The sequence below is a fragment of the Pholcus phalangioides genome, unplaced genomic scaffold (assembly GCF_987345545.1).
Source record: "Pholcus phalangioides strain wild (caught in Gottingen) unplaced genomic scaffold, Ppha-v1.0 ptg000015l_1, whole genome shotgun sequence".
Taxonomy (NCBI): Eukaryota; Metazoa; Arthropoda; class Arachnida; order Araneae; family Pholcidae; genus Pholcus; species Pholcus phalangioides.
Window position 1 is genome coordinate 23,816,597 of NW_028301608.1, and position 14,722 is coordinate 23,831,318.

Sequence of the window (14,722 nt, forward strand, 5' to 3'; positions counted from 1 at the left end):
CCAAGACCATGAAGCAATAAATACAAAATTATTTTTTCCATCCAGACGGAAGTTTTAATGACTACTATACTTGTTGAACCCTCAAACTAAGCAAATGAAAAATTAATAAATGGTCCACATACATCCCCCAAATAACCTTAAAAACAATACAATTTCTGTTTTGGTAGAATCATTAATTGCATTCTCCAACATTTGTAATATTTGACAATATATCAATGATTCCCTGCTCAATTAAAATTAATTACACAAATTTTACAAATAGGATTTGGTAAAAAAGTAGGACAAAAACTAGAAAGTAGGACAAAAGTAGGACATTTGACCAAAAAGTAGGAAAAGTAGGACGAGTGGGAGCCCTGCAATATTCATTGAAAGACTGTATTGACAAGTGGAGAGGACATTTCTAGATAATTATAATATTAGATATTATATATTAGATTTACAGTATTTGCTCATGAATGTTTAAACAAAGAATAAGAAGTTAATTTTATCATGACTACTGAAACAGTGAAAGATCTAGCAGTGTTATTAACTATTGCAATACATTATTTTTTGCTGGATTGAAAAAGTTTCCTCTTTTCTCATTTCTTGATGCTTTCTGAAAGCAAATTTTTTTTAAATTTCAAATCCTAGATTATAAAAGTCTTGAAAACATATATTGTAGAAAATGTGTTGATAGGTTAAGAACAATTAAAAACTAGCAATATTAGTTATTAATATTGCAAATACTTTTTTGAATAGAAATTTAAAAAAATTTATACATATATACCTATATACTCCAACAGTTTCTCTAGCTATGTGCTTCAAATGGCGAAATTTCATGGCTACATATTGTTCTGAAGTTGTTGAACGTCGAGATGACCTTTGCAACATTCCTTCCTCTTCTTCCTCAGGTGCGTGATATGCAGGTCTTACTCTATACTCAGATGCTAGAAAACTGAACATGTCTAATTCTTTCCGCTTTTTTAAAGGTTCTGTCCGAGCACAACCAGATGGATTTTCAGGCATCTTTAATACACACAAGTAATCATACAATTAAAAAAAAGTAATTGCAATGTGAAAAAATTTTCAAATTGAATTAGTTCAACACATTAAGAAACACAGATTCATAACATGAGCATATCTCTCAACTTTCTGACACATATTTTCTGAGTGTTTTAAACAAAAACTGATGACAGACAATGTGTTGTAAATGAAAACTAATCAATAATTAAACTAAACTGTCAATTCCAGTAAGAAATAAGAAAACAAATCCTTAGTTTTATCACACCCAATAGTTTTTTTTAAATATTGTATATGGTAGATTAATAAATTTTTACTATCAGTGTAACTACAGTGAAATATTGATATAACTATATTCTATAGACGGAAGAAAAATATAATTGTAGTGATTACTATCACACTATACAGAGAGACACACACATCACCCTTACAATCCCTAACACCAAATGTACCCTGATGTACACATACCCTCTGAATTGGCATTGTTAACCACCTTCAAAAAAATACTTATGATTATTTGTCACATAAAATTAATTAATTAATAACATTCAGTTAGATGTTTCATCTTGTAAAGGGGTTCACCCTATTACACCCACTTTTGTGTCTCACATAGAAAGTAGCAACAGCAGCACTTCATTAACACTTTTCAGTCAAGTGACTTCACTATGAAACCTCCTTTCAATCAACATGTTCATGTGGCTCAGTGGTTTGAAATTGGAAACACCAATTGTTTCCATATTTACTTCCATCTGTGCCAAAGAGATGTATATAATACACTTCATTCCATATATTAAGATTTGTTTTCAAATGGAGTGTGTTTTTCCCATTATACTTCTTGGTACTCGAAGGGTTGTATTTATGGGTGCAAAATATTGATGTCACTAGATGCCTTCAGAAGAAAAAAAAGTAACAAGGTACTTAAAAATATACCGAAGGAGATTTTGAGCAAGATAAAACATGCAAAAAATATTGTTAGTAGTTTCAAACTGTCTTAGAAAGGTATCGAAATAAAGGGATTTATTACAGCAAAAGACATACTTGTATTGAAAGGAGTTACATTAAGGGCAATTCTAAACAAGATTTAATCAGTCATCTGTGGCCAATCAATCTCTATTTTTTCCTTTTTTTAAAAGTTTGATGATAACAACATATATTTTCCTGATTAAAAGTTTTATGAATATATTGAAACTGACCATAGATCATATTCTTAACTGTGTTTATAAATTATCAAATCATCAACAACAAAAAAATAACAATTGAACTAATTGTAATCAGTTTTTAAAAACTGAAATAATTAGATCGAAAATCGACACAACATCCTATGCTGTTGTAGCCGGAAAACTGGTTAAAAAATATTTTGTAGTAGAGAGATTTATAGCTGTATTGTTGTTGTTGTTGCAAGAAGATTACTGTATTAAACTCTTCTTTAAATTATTCATGTTGTCATTAAGAAATATTCAACTTGGGATAGTCTTGTTTAACTTTTGACAAAAATGAGAGAATAAAATTTTTTTCCGGAGTTAGTCTCCCCCACCCTTATTTAATATATGAGCAATGAGAAAATTTTTTAACCAGGAACACAATCATCAAGAATCAGCAAAACTTTTGAAAGATCTAAGCAGAAAACATATGAACATTTTTTATGAATCTTGTTCTGGAATATACAAAATTAATGATTATAACTAAATGATTATTATCATAAGTTGAAGTAAAAAATATTCTAAGCATAAAAAAATGCACTGAAAATAAATAAAATAAATTTATGCTAAAAAAAGAAAAAAAAGAACTAAAAATACTCAATGTACAGAGAAAAAGAAACAAATGCAAGAGAGAGAAAGCACACTCACTCTGCCTTTCTTGACCGGTTGATGAAAAATGAATTTGTATTCATCACAATTTTCAGTTCCAGGTAATTGTTCCAAAAGATAATTTAATACTTTATTTTCAGAAGTGAGACCTAACATCTTCAAGCCATCAATGTCTTTAATTAAATAGAAAAAGAACATATTTAGTCAATAAAAATTATGTGAATACATATACATTTTAGAATAAAAATTGCTAAAAAATTGGAGTAGGCTACAACAAAAAAAAATAGAAATGGGCACAAGTTTTAATGTGAATATGTTCTTTGTGCCTTGAATCGTGTGGTATGTTATGATATAACTAAATTTGTATCACCAGATTTTTCTTTAGAATTGCTAACAGACGATACTAATGCCATCTATATGCGTTGCGAACCTCTTGAGATATAGCGTAAAACAATTTTGTTACGAAAGCGGGCAGTCAGCCTGGTGCCCAGACCAGAAGAGGTATTAAAATCACAGCGATATCACTAGATTTGTTTTAAAAATGCCTATCAGATTGCATCATTGGTTTTTATTGCTGTTGTGAACCTGCGAGATATAGCGTAAAGTAATTTCATTACAAAATCGGACAATCCGACTGGAAGAGGTATTAAAACTGATTAGTATCATTGGATTTGTCTCAAAAATGCCTATCAGTTGACACCATTGGTTTTTATTTGCAGTGTGAGCCTATCGAGAAATAGTGTAAAACGATTTCATTATGGAAGCGCCACAACCACACACTAGCAATGATGAACGCCAGGGTCTCTGCCACCGGACTTACCCCGTTGCCGAGATCTCTTCCAGCCCAGCTTCGTGGCAGAGTCTGGAACAAAGTGAGTGCACCTAACAGTCTGAGTGTGTAGCTAGTGTTGCGTATGATATTTCAGTACTGCCATCTATACTTCAAATTGTGAGTGAAGTGTAATGATTGAATATTTGTAACGTTGTAGGCCTGTTGCTCTCTGTGGCGAGACTTTTTAACGGGGAAATCGGCTCGCATTCGCACCTTGAAGTTGGGAACCACAGAAAACCAACTTTAGCCGACCACCACTGTGGGGTTCGAACCCGGATCGTCGCATCGCGAGTCCGTCACTATAACCACTCGACCACCACAGCGGCACCACACACTAGCAACCAACAATCACCACATAAGGCATAGCCTTTTCCACAGTCAATCATCATAAAACATCAGTCCAATATCTAAGGGGGGAATTGGGGAAAAAAAACACTGCATGGGTATCGTAGCGCAAAAGACCCCAAGAAAATATAAATGTTACAAAATTTAGAGGGTTGTATAAGGTCAAAGAAAAGTTTTCAAAAAATACAAAAATGTAAAGAAATGAGTTCTGTTCAGTAAGTGCTCAAGAAAAATATTACACAATCAAAATGAACATTGAAACAGTTCAAGAATACCACAATCAATAAACCATGATAAGAAGTATGTTTATATATTGTTCTTTACGAAAAAAGAGATTCACAGTTCAAGCCATAAAAAATTAAGGAAATTTCACAAGAGGGAAAATTTCATATATAGAATCAAAATTAGAGAATATATACAATACTACAGATTTTCCCAATCTTTCTGCAGTTACAAATAACTGCATGAATGCCAGACAGTCCATCACTTCGCTGATTGGTCTAACCAACTCTACTGTGACTACTATGATTGTGTAACATGACTAGCCCACAAATTGCAGATATTATGATAGGGGAGGTCCAGCAGATCGCCGGTGGGAACACCGTGGAGAATCATTGTCAACCTCAGAGATGTAATAATATATATTTGTGCAATATAATTTTATATAGAAATGTTTTTGTAAATAATTATACTTAAGTGCAATATTTATTTCCACGGCGTTGGTGGGCCCTGGACCACTTTTACGGTCAATAACTTCATGAGATTCTTCATTATACAATAGGCCTAATATTGTAGACCCTGGCCAGGTCTCTAATGTTTATGTTTTCTGTTGCCATATTCCATATATCATTGGTGTGCAATAATGTTTTATTCTGTATGGTTATGCAAATAAGTAGTCTGTTGCAATATGCTAATTTTTCAAAGCAGCTGATCCCACATCCTGATTATAAGTTGTGACGATGAATGATGGGAAAGATTCCCTTCAAATATTAGTGTCAAATACTAACACACTGCTTCCCTTCCAGCAGTGTGCTGGGAGTCATCACATTTCATCCACTTCAACAAATCTGTTCTGTTTTCAGTTCATGAGACGTTTCGTCCCTGAGGACTGTTATGCTAGATTGCATCTCTAATGTCACAATGTATTGAAGATTCAGTAGTGTGCTGGCAGAGTTTCAGTCTCTCCGCCGCTCCTCCAAGTTGCCGCCTTGCAGCCTGATCGGAATTTCTACATGTATTTTCCTCTTGTGAGCTCGCCGCAGACAACAGAGACCTGTCAACGACATCCCTACTTTACCGCACACCAACTCCAGTCATATATCGCCATACTGCATTTTCCAACCAGTGGAGTTGGGTGGGAAATGAAGGCTCATCCATCGGTGGTCGCCCCAGGTTTGATAGGTAAAAAACTAGCTTTTGACATTCAATGCACGGATTCAAACCCATGGATCTTGATGGTAACCTTCATAGTGGATGACGAGCACCTTACCACTGCGACACTCAGGCATCACTGACATCCCTGGACTCATCAATTCTGACTACCTGCTGCATCGCTGGGAGATGTTCGAACTAGTGATGGTGTTGTGAGAGGTGCCTCGACAGACCGAACTGGTGAGATCAAACCATTATGTTGAACTTTTGTTACTAAAAACTTTAAAGAAAAATTAATACTGTGATAATAGAGCTAAAATGTTGTTTGCGTAAAATATCTAAACTTAAAATAATTGAATAAATGCTGTAAGTGTGTAAGTGGAAAACAGTGTCTTCTTTCATTGTTGTCATCCGTTTAATGAATCAATATTGGGTTAACAAAAACCAAACCGGGAAATGTATGGAAATACAGTACAATTGGTCAACAGCCAGCACAATGCAACCCAGACCTGATCTTTTTATAAATACTAGTGCACCCTCAGCCACGTTTCGGCAGCCAAGGAGATATTCTAAAAGGTGTCTTCTGTAGATGTATATAAACATCCAAATAATTTTAACAAGAAAGAAGGCCTTAGATTGAACAGAGCATGGCATCTCACATTGGTTGTGTGAAATAAAAGAGAGAAACAGTTTGGACATTCCAATAAAGATTTTGGTCTGTATTTTTTGATGTGCAAATATACACACTCTATCTTTTAAACTGAGCACAACTCTGGTCCATCGCCATGCTCAATTTACCACCAAGTGTTGTAAAGGAGTTGTGCTGGAAGTGTGAGTGTGTGTACCTAACCGTCTGAGTGAGCATAGGGCTACCAGATTTAAAAACTGAGAAAGGAGGACACCTGCGCACACCCTAAGTGACATCACTTATCTATAATTTTCACAATAGATGGCACCACTATTTCGACCAATAAAACTGGCCACGACAATAATTTTTTCTAACACTAAAACAGAACTGCTAAAAAAAGCAAAAACAGAAACAATTCTAGGAATTTTCGGCGGCTATTGGTGAATGCAAATGGGGGAAAAAACACAAAAACACTCACATCAATGAAGAAATATATTTCACAGTGAATTTCTTTTTTCTCAGAAAAAATAAAAATAATTCCGGACACCTGAAAAGGAGGACAAAAGGTGAATTTTCCGAAACATAGGAGGATGCTTGAAATGACATCAAAAAGGAGAACCGTTGGTAACCCTAAGTGAGTATATAGTATTGTCTGATTTTTCAGTGCTGCCATCTATATGTCAGAAGTGAAGTGTAATGATTGAATACAGTTGAATGGCATTATAATGAACTCTCAGAGACCAGAGAATGGTGTTGAATCACTTCATATGATGAAATTTCATCAGAAAGGAATTTCAGATCAGAGATGGCATTGACACGCTATAACGCATAAAATACCCGGAATTTTGGAAAAGGAAGCATAAAAATTTTGTTCACGCATCCTCCGGGAGGCGTTCTTTACTAGTTCTAAGAAGAAAAATAGAGAAAAACCTCCCCAACTTTTTCTCTTTCTTTTCACCATATATCATGATCACATGCCCTTGAAAAAGTGGTTTTACTACTTTGTACACTATACTGTATTGATATACACACGGGTTGTTGAAGAATAAGATGAGGGATATCTAGTTGCTTCCCTGAATGAGGGGACCGTGTAATTATCAAATGTTGGAGTTTTTATTCCCCTGCAGATTTACTCCCTTCCGGTTACATACTGAAGATTGTCGTGCTTTCACTGCTATCTACCAGCATTCGAAGACAGCGTCTATTCGGCGTAAATTCGCCTTGTTCCAACAATATTGCAAATGAGCTTTTCTTTTAATCGTAAAGGATTGGAACGCCCGTTCAAATTGTAAAACTTTCCAGAAATCGTTGAAAAAAACCGAATCTGTAAAAACTCTATCTTGAATACCCAGTTTTGTCATCTAACTGCTATGTGATAGTTACTGTGAAAATCACGGATGTGTATACCGAATTGGCTTTTGGAGGGCCGCAAGGATCTAATTCTTCACAGAAAGTTTGGGTCACTAAAACTCTCGAAAGCAATTTTAAATTAACAGATAGTATAAAATAAATTATTTTTTATTCCAATTCTCTACAAAAATATTAATTTTTGATCTTGGGGGGGGGGGAGAGAGAGAGAGAGAGAGAGAGAGAGAAGGGAAGAGGCTCCTTATAATCCCCCAAATTTTGCTTTTGATGAAAATTGGGGTTTGGAACTTGAATGAGCAATGGTAATTGGCTAAAAATGTGGTTTTCTAAGGTTTTCAAATTTTGAGTTGGCTATTCCTTTGAAAAAAACTTTTGGTTGCCACGGCAATCACAGATACAGCTAAACACAAATATGTATACATTAAATTCCAAATGCACGCATTACCAGTCTGGAGGATAGATATAGGGCCGCAACTGGAAGGGACAAGCGGGTCTAGTGTCTCAGGCTCTGGACTAGAGGGGACACCAAATACACCCTTTATAGCTGTTTCTTCTACATTACATGGGTGTGCCAAAATGTGTGCTTGCCCCATTAAAGAAAGTATCTAGTTGTAGCACTAAATAGATGGCACCACCTACTGAAAAAAACACACCAAATGCTGGCGTGCTTCACGCACACATAAACACACTGTTAGGTTTCTCCAACACAAATCTGACATAGCTCTTGCATTCAAGTGTGAAAATATGTGGCAGCTAAATGACTACAGATCAGAGTGGTTGACCATCAGGAAAGGAAAATAAAAAATCATTTTACCAGGAAAACAAAAGTATAAATAGGGAATCAGAAGATAAGTTCTGAGAGTGAAAAAAGAGAGAGAGAGAATCTAATTTGTTTTAAATTTGATCAGAAAACATTGAAAGTGCTAAGATTTTTTTAATGAAATGAAAAATCAATCAGAAGAAAACTTGTAGATTGATTTATTAGTAAATATATAAATGTGTGCCAAAATTCATAGAGATACCAGTGAATTATGGGGGGGGGGCATAATTTTTTTCACGATAAATTTCTTTCGAGAGGGATCCACTTTCACTCAAAAAGGACCCAGATTTTTTGAATAACCTGCATCCCGGGACACAGGCAAATTAGAGTACAGCGGCATCTCTGTCAGATTCTCGCATTCACCCCTCGAAGTTGAGAGAAATACAGAAATGGAACTCAGCTGACCACCACTGTGGTGATGGTGGGGTTTGACCCAGGTCCTTGCAATGCGAGTCTGTTAATATGACCACTCGACTACCGCAGTGGCACAAATATCCACTGATGATGATTGTTGCGGCTGCAAACAAAACTTCTGAGAATAAAAATTTTATTTCACTTGACCCAGAACTTTCTTTTCATCCCTATACCAGCTGTGAAAGCTTTCAGTCTCTTATAAAACTTCAGTAAATTACTATTTTTTCCCTGCAACATATTTTGATGCTCTCAAACCAAAACAAAAAGGATTTCATTTGCACTATAGCTGGAATTATATATATATATATATATATATATATTAAAAATGTTTGTTTAAACCAAAAACATTATTGCATACTGTGTAGTTAAAAATGCTCAAGTTTCTGATTAAGTAGTGTACTACAGTAAATGAAAAATATATATTTGCTCCTTTATAATTATTTTTTAAATACAGTGGAACCTTCCAATTAACAGAAGACACTTTTCTGATCCCCGGTCCTCTGGGAATAGGGCTTTCATGTATTTCACTCCTTGTTAGCGAATACTCTTGATAGCGGGCAGTAAAATCAGGCAAGCTCAGAAATTTTTTTCCAACCTCTAATTCATTAATTTTTATTCATATACTGAGATTTTATCATGTTCAACTATAAGATTGTTTAATCCAAAGCTTGCATTAATAACTATGATAAATCCTCAATTAATTATTCAATTAACTTAACATAACTATGGTCGAGGATGGTGAATTTGAATGGTAATGTGTGTGTGAATTTGTTTTTAATTTGAATTTGAATTTCATTTTTAACACAAAATTTGCATGTATCCATTTACAGGTAAAAATAATTAATCAGTTTAATGAAGAGAAGAAAGGTTATAAGTTTTTCCATACTTATCAAACTTTTCCACTTCATTTAGGAATTATGCATAATTATCAGATAAATAATGTGAAATTTAATCAAACTTTCTTTATCGCAATGATAATCACCAGTGTATCACTTACACATATATACATATACATTTTAACATTAAAATGCATAGGAACCAATCGCAACCAAAGCCAAATGTTGTATAAACGTGAAAGTTGTAATAAACAAGGTTCCACTGTATATCTACCTCCCCATTAGTGAACATTCCCAGTTAGCGGACAAAATTTTAGTCTCATGGGTGGCCGTTATCAAGAGGTTCTACTGCAGGCATACAGAATAGGATATTAAAAGAGAGACAAACCTTGTTTAGATATGACAAGTGGACTCATTTTAGATGCTATCCTAGCATCTTGGAGAGATTCGTAAAGTTGTTGCCATAAAGCTATAATTAAAGCAAAAGAAAAAAGAATCAACATTACTTGACAATATCATACATTAAAAAATACATTATAAGATATCATAATATTGTCGCGTAGTTTTGATATTCGTTACACAGCAATTACAAACACAGTCACAATCCAACAAGAACACAAAAAGACATATAGGAACACTCCAGAAAAAATAAACAATAAATAAAAAGACAAGAATAAAATATATCTTGCTAATGGCTGGTATTTGAGTCTCAAGTTAATAATGATACTTGAATATATCTGTCCTATTTTTGAGTCTTGTCACATAGCTCCCCTCTTAAAATGTTCAGCAGCTTGCTGTAACTGCTTAGAACGACTCCTCGTCACAGGTCACGGAAGATTATGAATATCTGAAAGTCGGCTTGCATTCGCTTGTGTAAAACTGCTTCTCTGGATGTGGATCTTCTTGCTGCTCTTTTGGGTCATAATAAGGCTTCATCCGTAAAACATGAACAATGTACTTTAGTTGCTGCTTTCGGGACTTTTCCTCACAAAGTTCCACTTCATAAGTGACTTCTGATAGTTTCTTCACAATATGATAGAGCCCAAAGTAATGTTTCAGAAGCTTTTCTGACAAACCAAGTTTTTGGACCAGTGTAAAAATCCACACGAGATCACCTTTTTGTACTGAACATCACGATGAGCTTCGTTGTAATGGCTTTTATCTTTTGCCTGAGCTCTCGAGATATACAATCTTGCAAGTTCTCGAGCTTCCTCTGCATTCTTTATTGATTTGGCCACATAGTCATTGGGAGTATGATCGGAATCATCAGATAGTATGGCATCCAGTGGTGTCTCTACATCATGTACAAGAACGAAGAAGAATGGACTAAAGCCCGTCGTTTCCTGTTTTGCCGAGTTATAAGCAAATGTGATGTATGGTAGTATACAATCCCAATCTTTTTGTTCTGTGTTGACATACATAGATAACATATCTGCCAAAGTCTTGTTGAACCTTTCTGTTAGGCCATTTGTTTGCAGATGATATGCCGTAGTTAGTAGATGTGAAGTCTTACACAACTCATTTATTCCCCTCACAAGATTTGACAAAAAGATCAACCTCTGTCACTAATTATTTCTCTTGGTGATCAATGTTTTAGAATAACATCTTCAACTAGAAATTTTGCGATTTCCATTGCATCAGCGCTTGGCAGAGCTTTCGTGATGGTGAATCGGGCAGGATAATTTGTACATACAATTATCCATCAGTTCCCTTGAGTTGTCAGCGGGAATCATTCGAGCAGATCTATCCCTTATTTTATGGAATGGGGTGTCAGCAGGTTTAATCGGTTGAAGATATCCTGGAGGTTGTTGTGATATTGATTTTCTTCTTTGACATTCCTTGCAATGAGACACATACAGTTTTACATACATACAACATAACGTCATATAGTTTCATAAAGTCCAGGCCAGTAGAACTTTCTGCATATTTTGTCACAAGTCTTTGCCAATGGTCAGCTGTGGGTGCATCATGAAGGATTTTCAGTACTTACATTCGAAGATGTTTTGGCATGACCAAGAGCCACGGTTTTCCCAAAGGATTGTAGTTCTTCTTATACAAAATCCCATCTAGTATCTGGAAATTTCGGTAACTACCAATTTCTTCAAGCTTCTTTCGGATAACTTGTAACTGACAGTCCTTTAATGGTTCATCTTTAAAATTTGAAATGCCATTGAGAAATGGGATGTCTTCAGCTATTTCTTCTTCTTCTTCAGCTTCAAGTACTGGGTGTCTAGAAAGACAGTCAGCATCACTATGTTTCTTCCCACTTTGAAAACTACCGTTACGTCATACTCTTGCAGACGTAATGACCATCTTGCTAGTCATCGAGAAGTATCCTTTAGATTGGCGAGCCAGCATAAAGAGTGGCGATTGGTTACGACTGTGAAAGGGCATCCGAACAGGTATGGCCGAAACTTGTTTATGGCCAATACAACGGCCAAACATTCCTTCTCGGTTGTTGAATAATTCTTTTCTGCCAGTAACCATAGAATTTTCACAGAGTTCTTGACATTTGCTCACCACAGAAATTTTCCGGACAGAATTTCCAGGAATCACGTGGTCTTTGGTAGCATACAAATGAACCGCCTTCTTTCCAGATTCAGGATTGTAACAAGAAGCTTCATCAATTTGGATCTCACCAATGCCGCAATCAATTATTGCATCTGTGGCTTCAAAGAAGTCCCAACCCAAAATAAGATTATGGCTACACTGCAGGAATACTAAGAATTCAAATGGTTGCACATTTACGTTAAAGTCCACTCTTAATACACATCGTCCAAGAGCTTCCACTAGCTTTTCACTCGCAGTACGAAAAATGAACTCCAGACTGCAAGACCAGCCATTACCAAGATATATTTTATTCTTATCTTTTTTTATTTATTGTTCATTTTTTCTAGAGTTAATGATACTTGAATATCTGTCCTATTTTTGAGTCTTGCCACAATATTATACATGTCAATAACTTATAGCATCATAACTCGATCTACTGCTCTTAAAATAAGTTCCCCACTTCAGAGAGCTCTAGAGGGCATTCTACTGCTCCAAATGAGACAAAATTTATACTACAGATAATTCAAATGATGCCCTTTTAATTTATTAAATAAAAACAGTACAAAAAAAATCTGTCAATAGATGGCCCTGGAGGACACATATAAATATTGAATATGCTTAAACATAAAAATGTGTAATATGTATAATAATATATCCCCTGATTTTTAAAAATGTGCTTCGAATGCAAAACTATGTTCTCCACAGTTGAATGCAGTGACTCCACTGAAATATTCAGAAAGAACATGGCGCTGAATGCTGTCCTGCTTAATTAAATATGCTTAAAGCAGCTATTTACATCTATTTTTGTAAATTTTTTTGAAGGAAAACATCTTACAAAGAGGCTCAGTATGGCGGAGTGTTTTTCATGATCCTATGACTACTTCACCAAACACCAACTCTGGCCATATTGCTATATTGCAATTTACTACCATTAATGAGTTGGACTTGAAAATGAAGGTGCCATCTATCGCTGGTCACCTTAAGCACATTAGGAAAATATCTTCTCTATATTCTTCCCTTCATTTGAACCTGGGACCATGACAGCAACCTTCACTGTGATAGACGAGCATTTAACCACCATGCAACTCGGGCGGCTGTCCTATGACTACCAGACTTTTGTGTTTATAACTTTTACAATTTAGCATCTAGCAAATCTAACTGTATTATCAGATAGAAAAACCTAAATAACATTCTGGAAATTTCTGATGATGTCATAATCACCAACAAGATGGCAACTAAGTTGAGGTAGCCAGCATGTGCATGAAATTAATGTAGTTCTGCATCTAGCAAGTGATCACATCAAACCAGGTGTTATTTTGTAGTTGTTTAGTTATAGAATAAGAATAAATAGTAGCAGTAAGTAATATCAGAATTTGGAATAAGCACAAGGAACCAGAGTGTGAAAAATTAGTAATTTTTTCACTATTCTTTTAGAAATGTCCCCAAATATCTTGCCAATAACAAGCAGAAAGAGTATAGAAAACACATGGCAAAGGAAAGAGGAAAATCTGTGGAATCTGAAAAGGGAAATTGACATGTGCAGAGTGTAAATAGGCATCACAGCAGCTGCTCAAAGATAGAGAGTAACTGGCCACCGAGTTGATGATTGAACTCAATTTTCATCTAATGGCTTACAAGAACTCAATTTTCATTTAAAATTCAAGACTTCTGGAGGGGGAATATGTATCGATAACTGATCTCTCTCCGATGATTTTCTTCTTCTTCTACTTGAAGAAGGGTGTTGGGTAACATTCAGACTGTCATACTTCGGCCTCTACTGATATAATCAGATGGGTCTGATAATTATTATTTGATCTGATTATTGAACTGAATTGTTGTTGATGATAAAAATTGATCAAACCCCCCCCCCCCAAAAAAAAAACACTTGTAATTATTGATCATTGGTATAAATGGATGGGGGGGGGGGGACTGAATCATCTCAACCTTCTTTTCAGAAGGATGAATTCCTTCTTCATTTATATGGAATCCTATCCTCGTTGCCATGTTTAATGAGACGGAACAAAGGCAGAACTAAAATGTGTGTGACAGCAGAGGAAGATCTTCCCTACATATACGCGACAGATTAAGATACCTCAATGAATGTCAGCATGGCGAATTGTCAAAGTTAGTATCTGATTTGCATATTGGATCGCAACAGCAATGACACAGAACTAATGGAAATCGATAATAAAATCAAACCGAGAGATTTGATCGATTGAATTTTAACGATCTCACAGGATCATTGGAGACTGGCCACTGTCCATTTTGAGCAGTCCTTCTATGGCAGTGAGCTTGGTATGTTCAGTTTGTGATCGAACATGGTTTAAGAATGATTTGAAACAAATCTTACACGGAGAGAAATAAAATAAATGTCTGTATTCATTTCTTTATTCCAATCAACCCACAGAGGCTATATCATACAATCCAACACCCCAAGACATTTTCTGACAAAATATGAGGCTAGTGCAGGGGACACTAGCTCAGGGATTTTTTTTTTCATATATGAAGGGGGGGGGGAAAGGAAGGTTTTTATGAAGGGAGGGGGTGAACCATAGAGGGTCAAATAAAATTTTAATAGAGCACAGATGATGCTAATAGATACCTGGAATTTTGGGAAAGGACCACAGTTGTGGACCATCAGGGAGGGAAAAGAAAATCATTCCAGCTGGAAATTGCTCAAAAAGATTTATATGAACTAGATGATCATCTCAGAATCATTTGCTTTGAATTTATGCAGAAGATATTAACGAA

General features: G+C 35.4%; 1 protein-coding gene across 2 annotated transcripts in view; it reads right to left on the reverse strand.

The window, feature by feature from the left end:
- Positions 1–14,722, reverse strand: part of trx (histone lysine N-methyltransferase trithorax) — a 115,857-nt gene that overhangs the window by 11,491 nt on the left and 89,644 nt on the right. For both annotated transcript variants that reach the window (XM_089243200.1, XM_089243199.1), the window contains 3 exons: positions 9,810–9,890; positions 2,847–2,980; positions 767–1,005 (listed from right to left, as the gene is read on the reverse strand). In XM_089243200.1, coding sequence (XP_089099326.1) covers positions 767–1,005; positions 2,847–2,980; positions 9,810–9,890 — 454 coding nt within the window. The remainder of the gene's footprint in view (positions 1–766; positions 1,006–2,846; positions 2,981–9,809; positions 9,891–14,722) is intronic.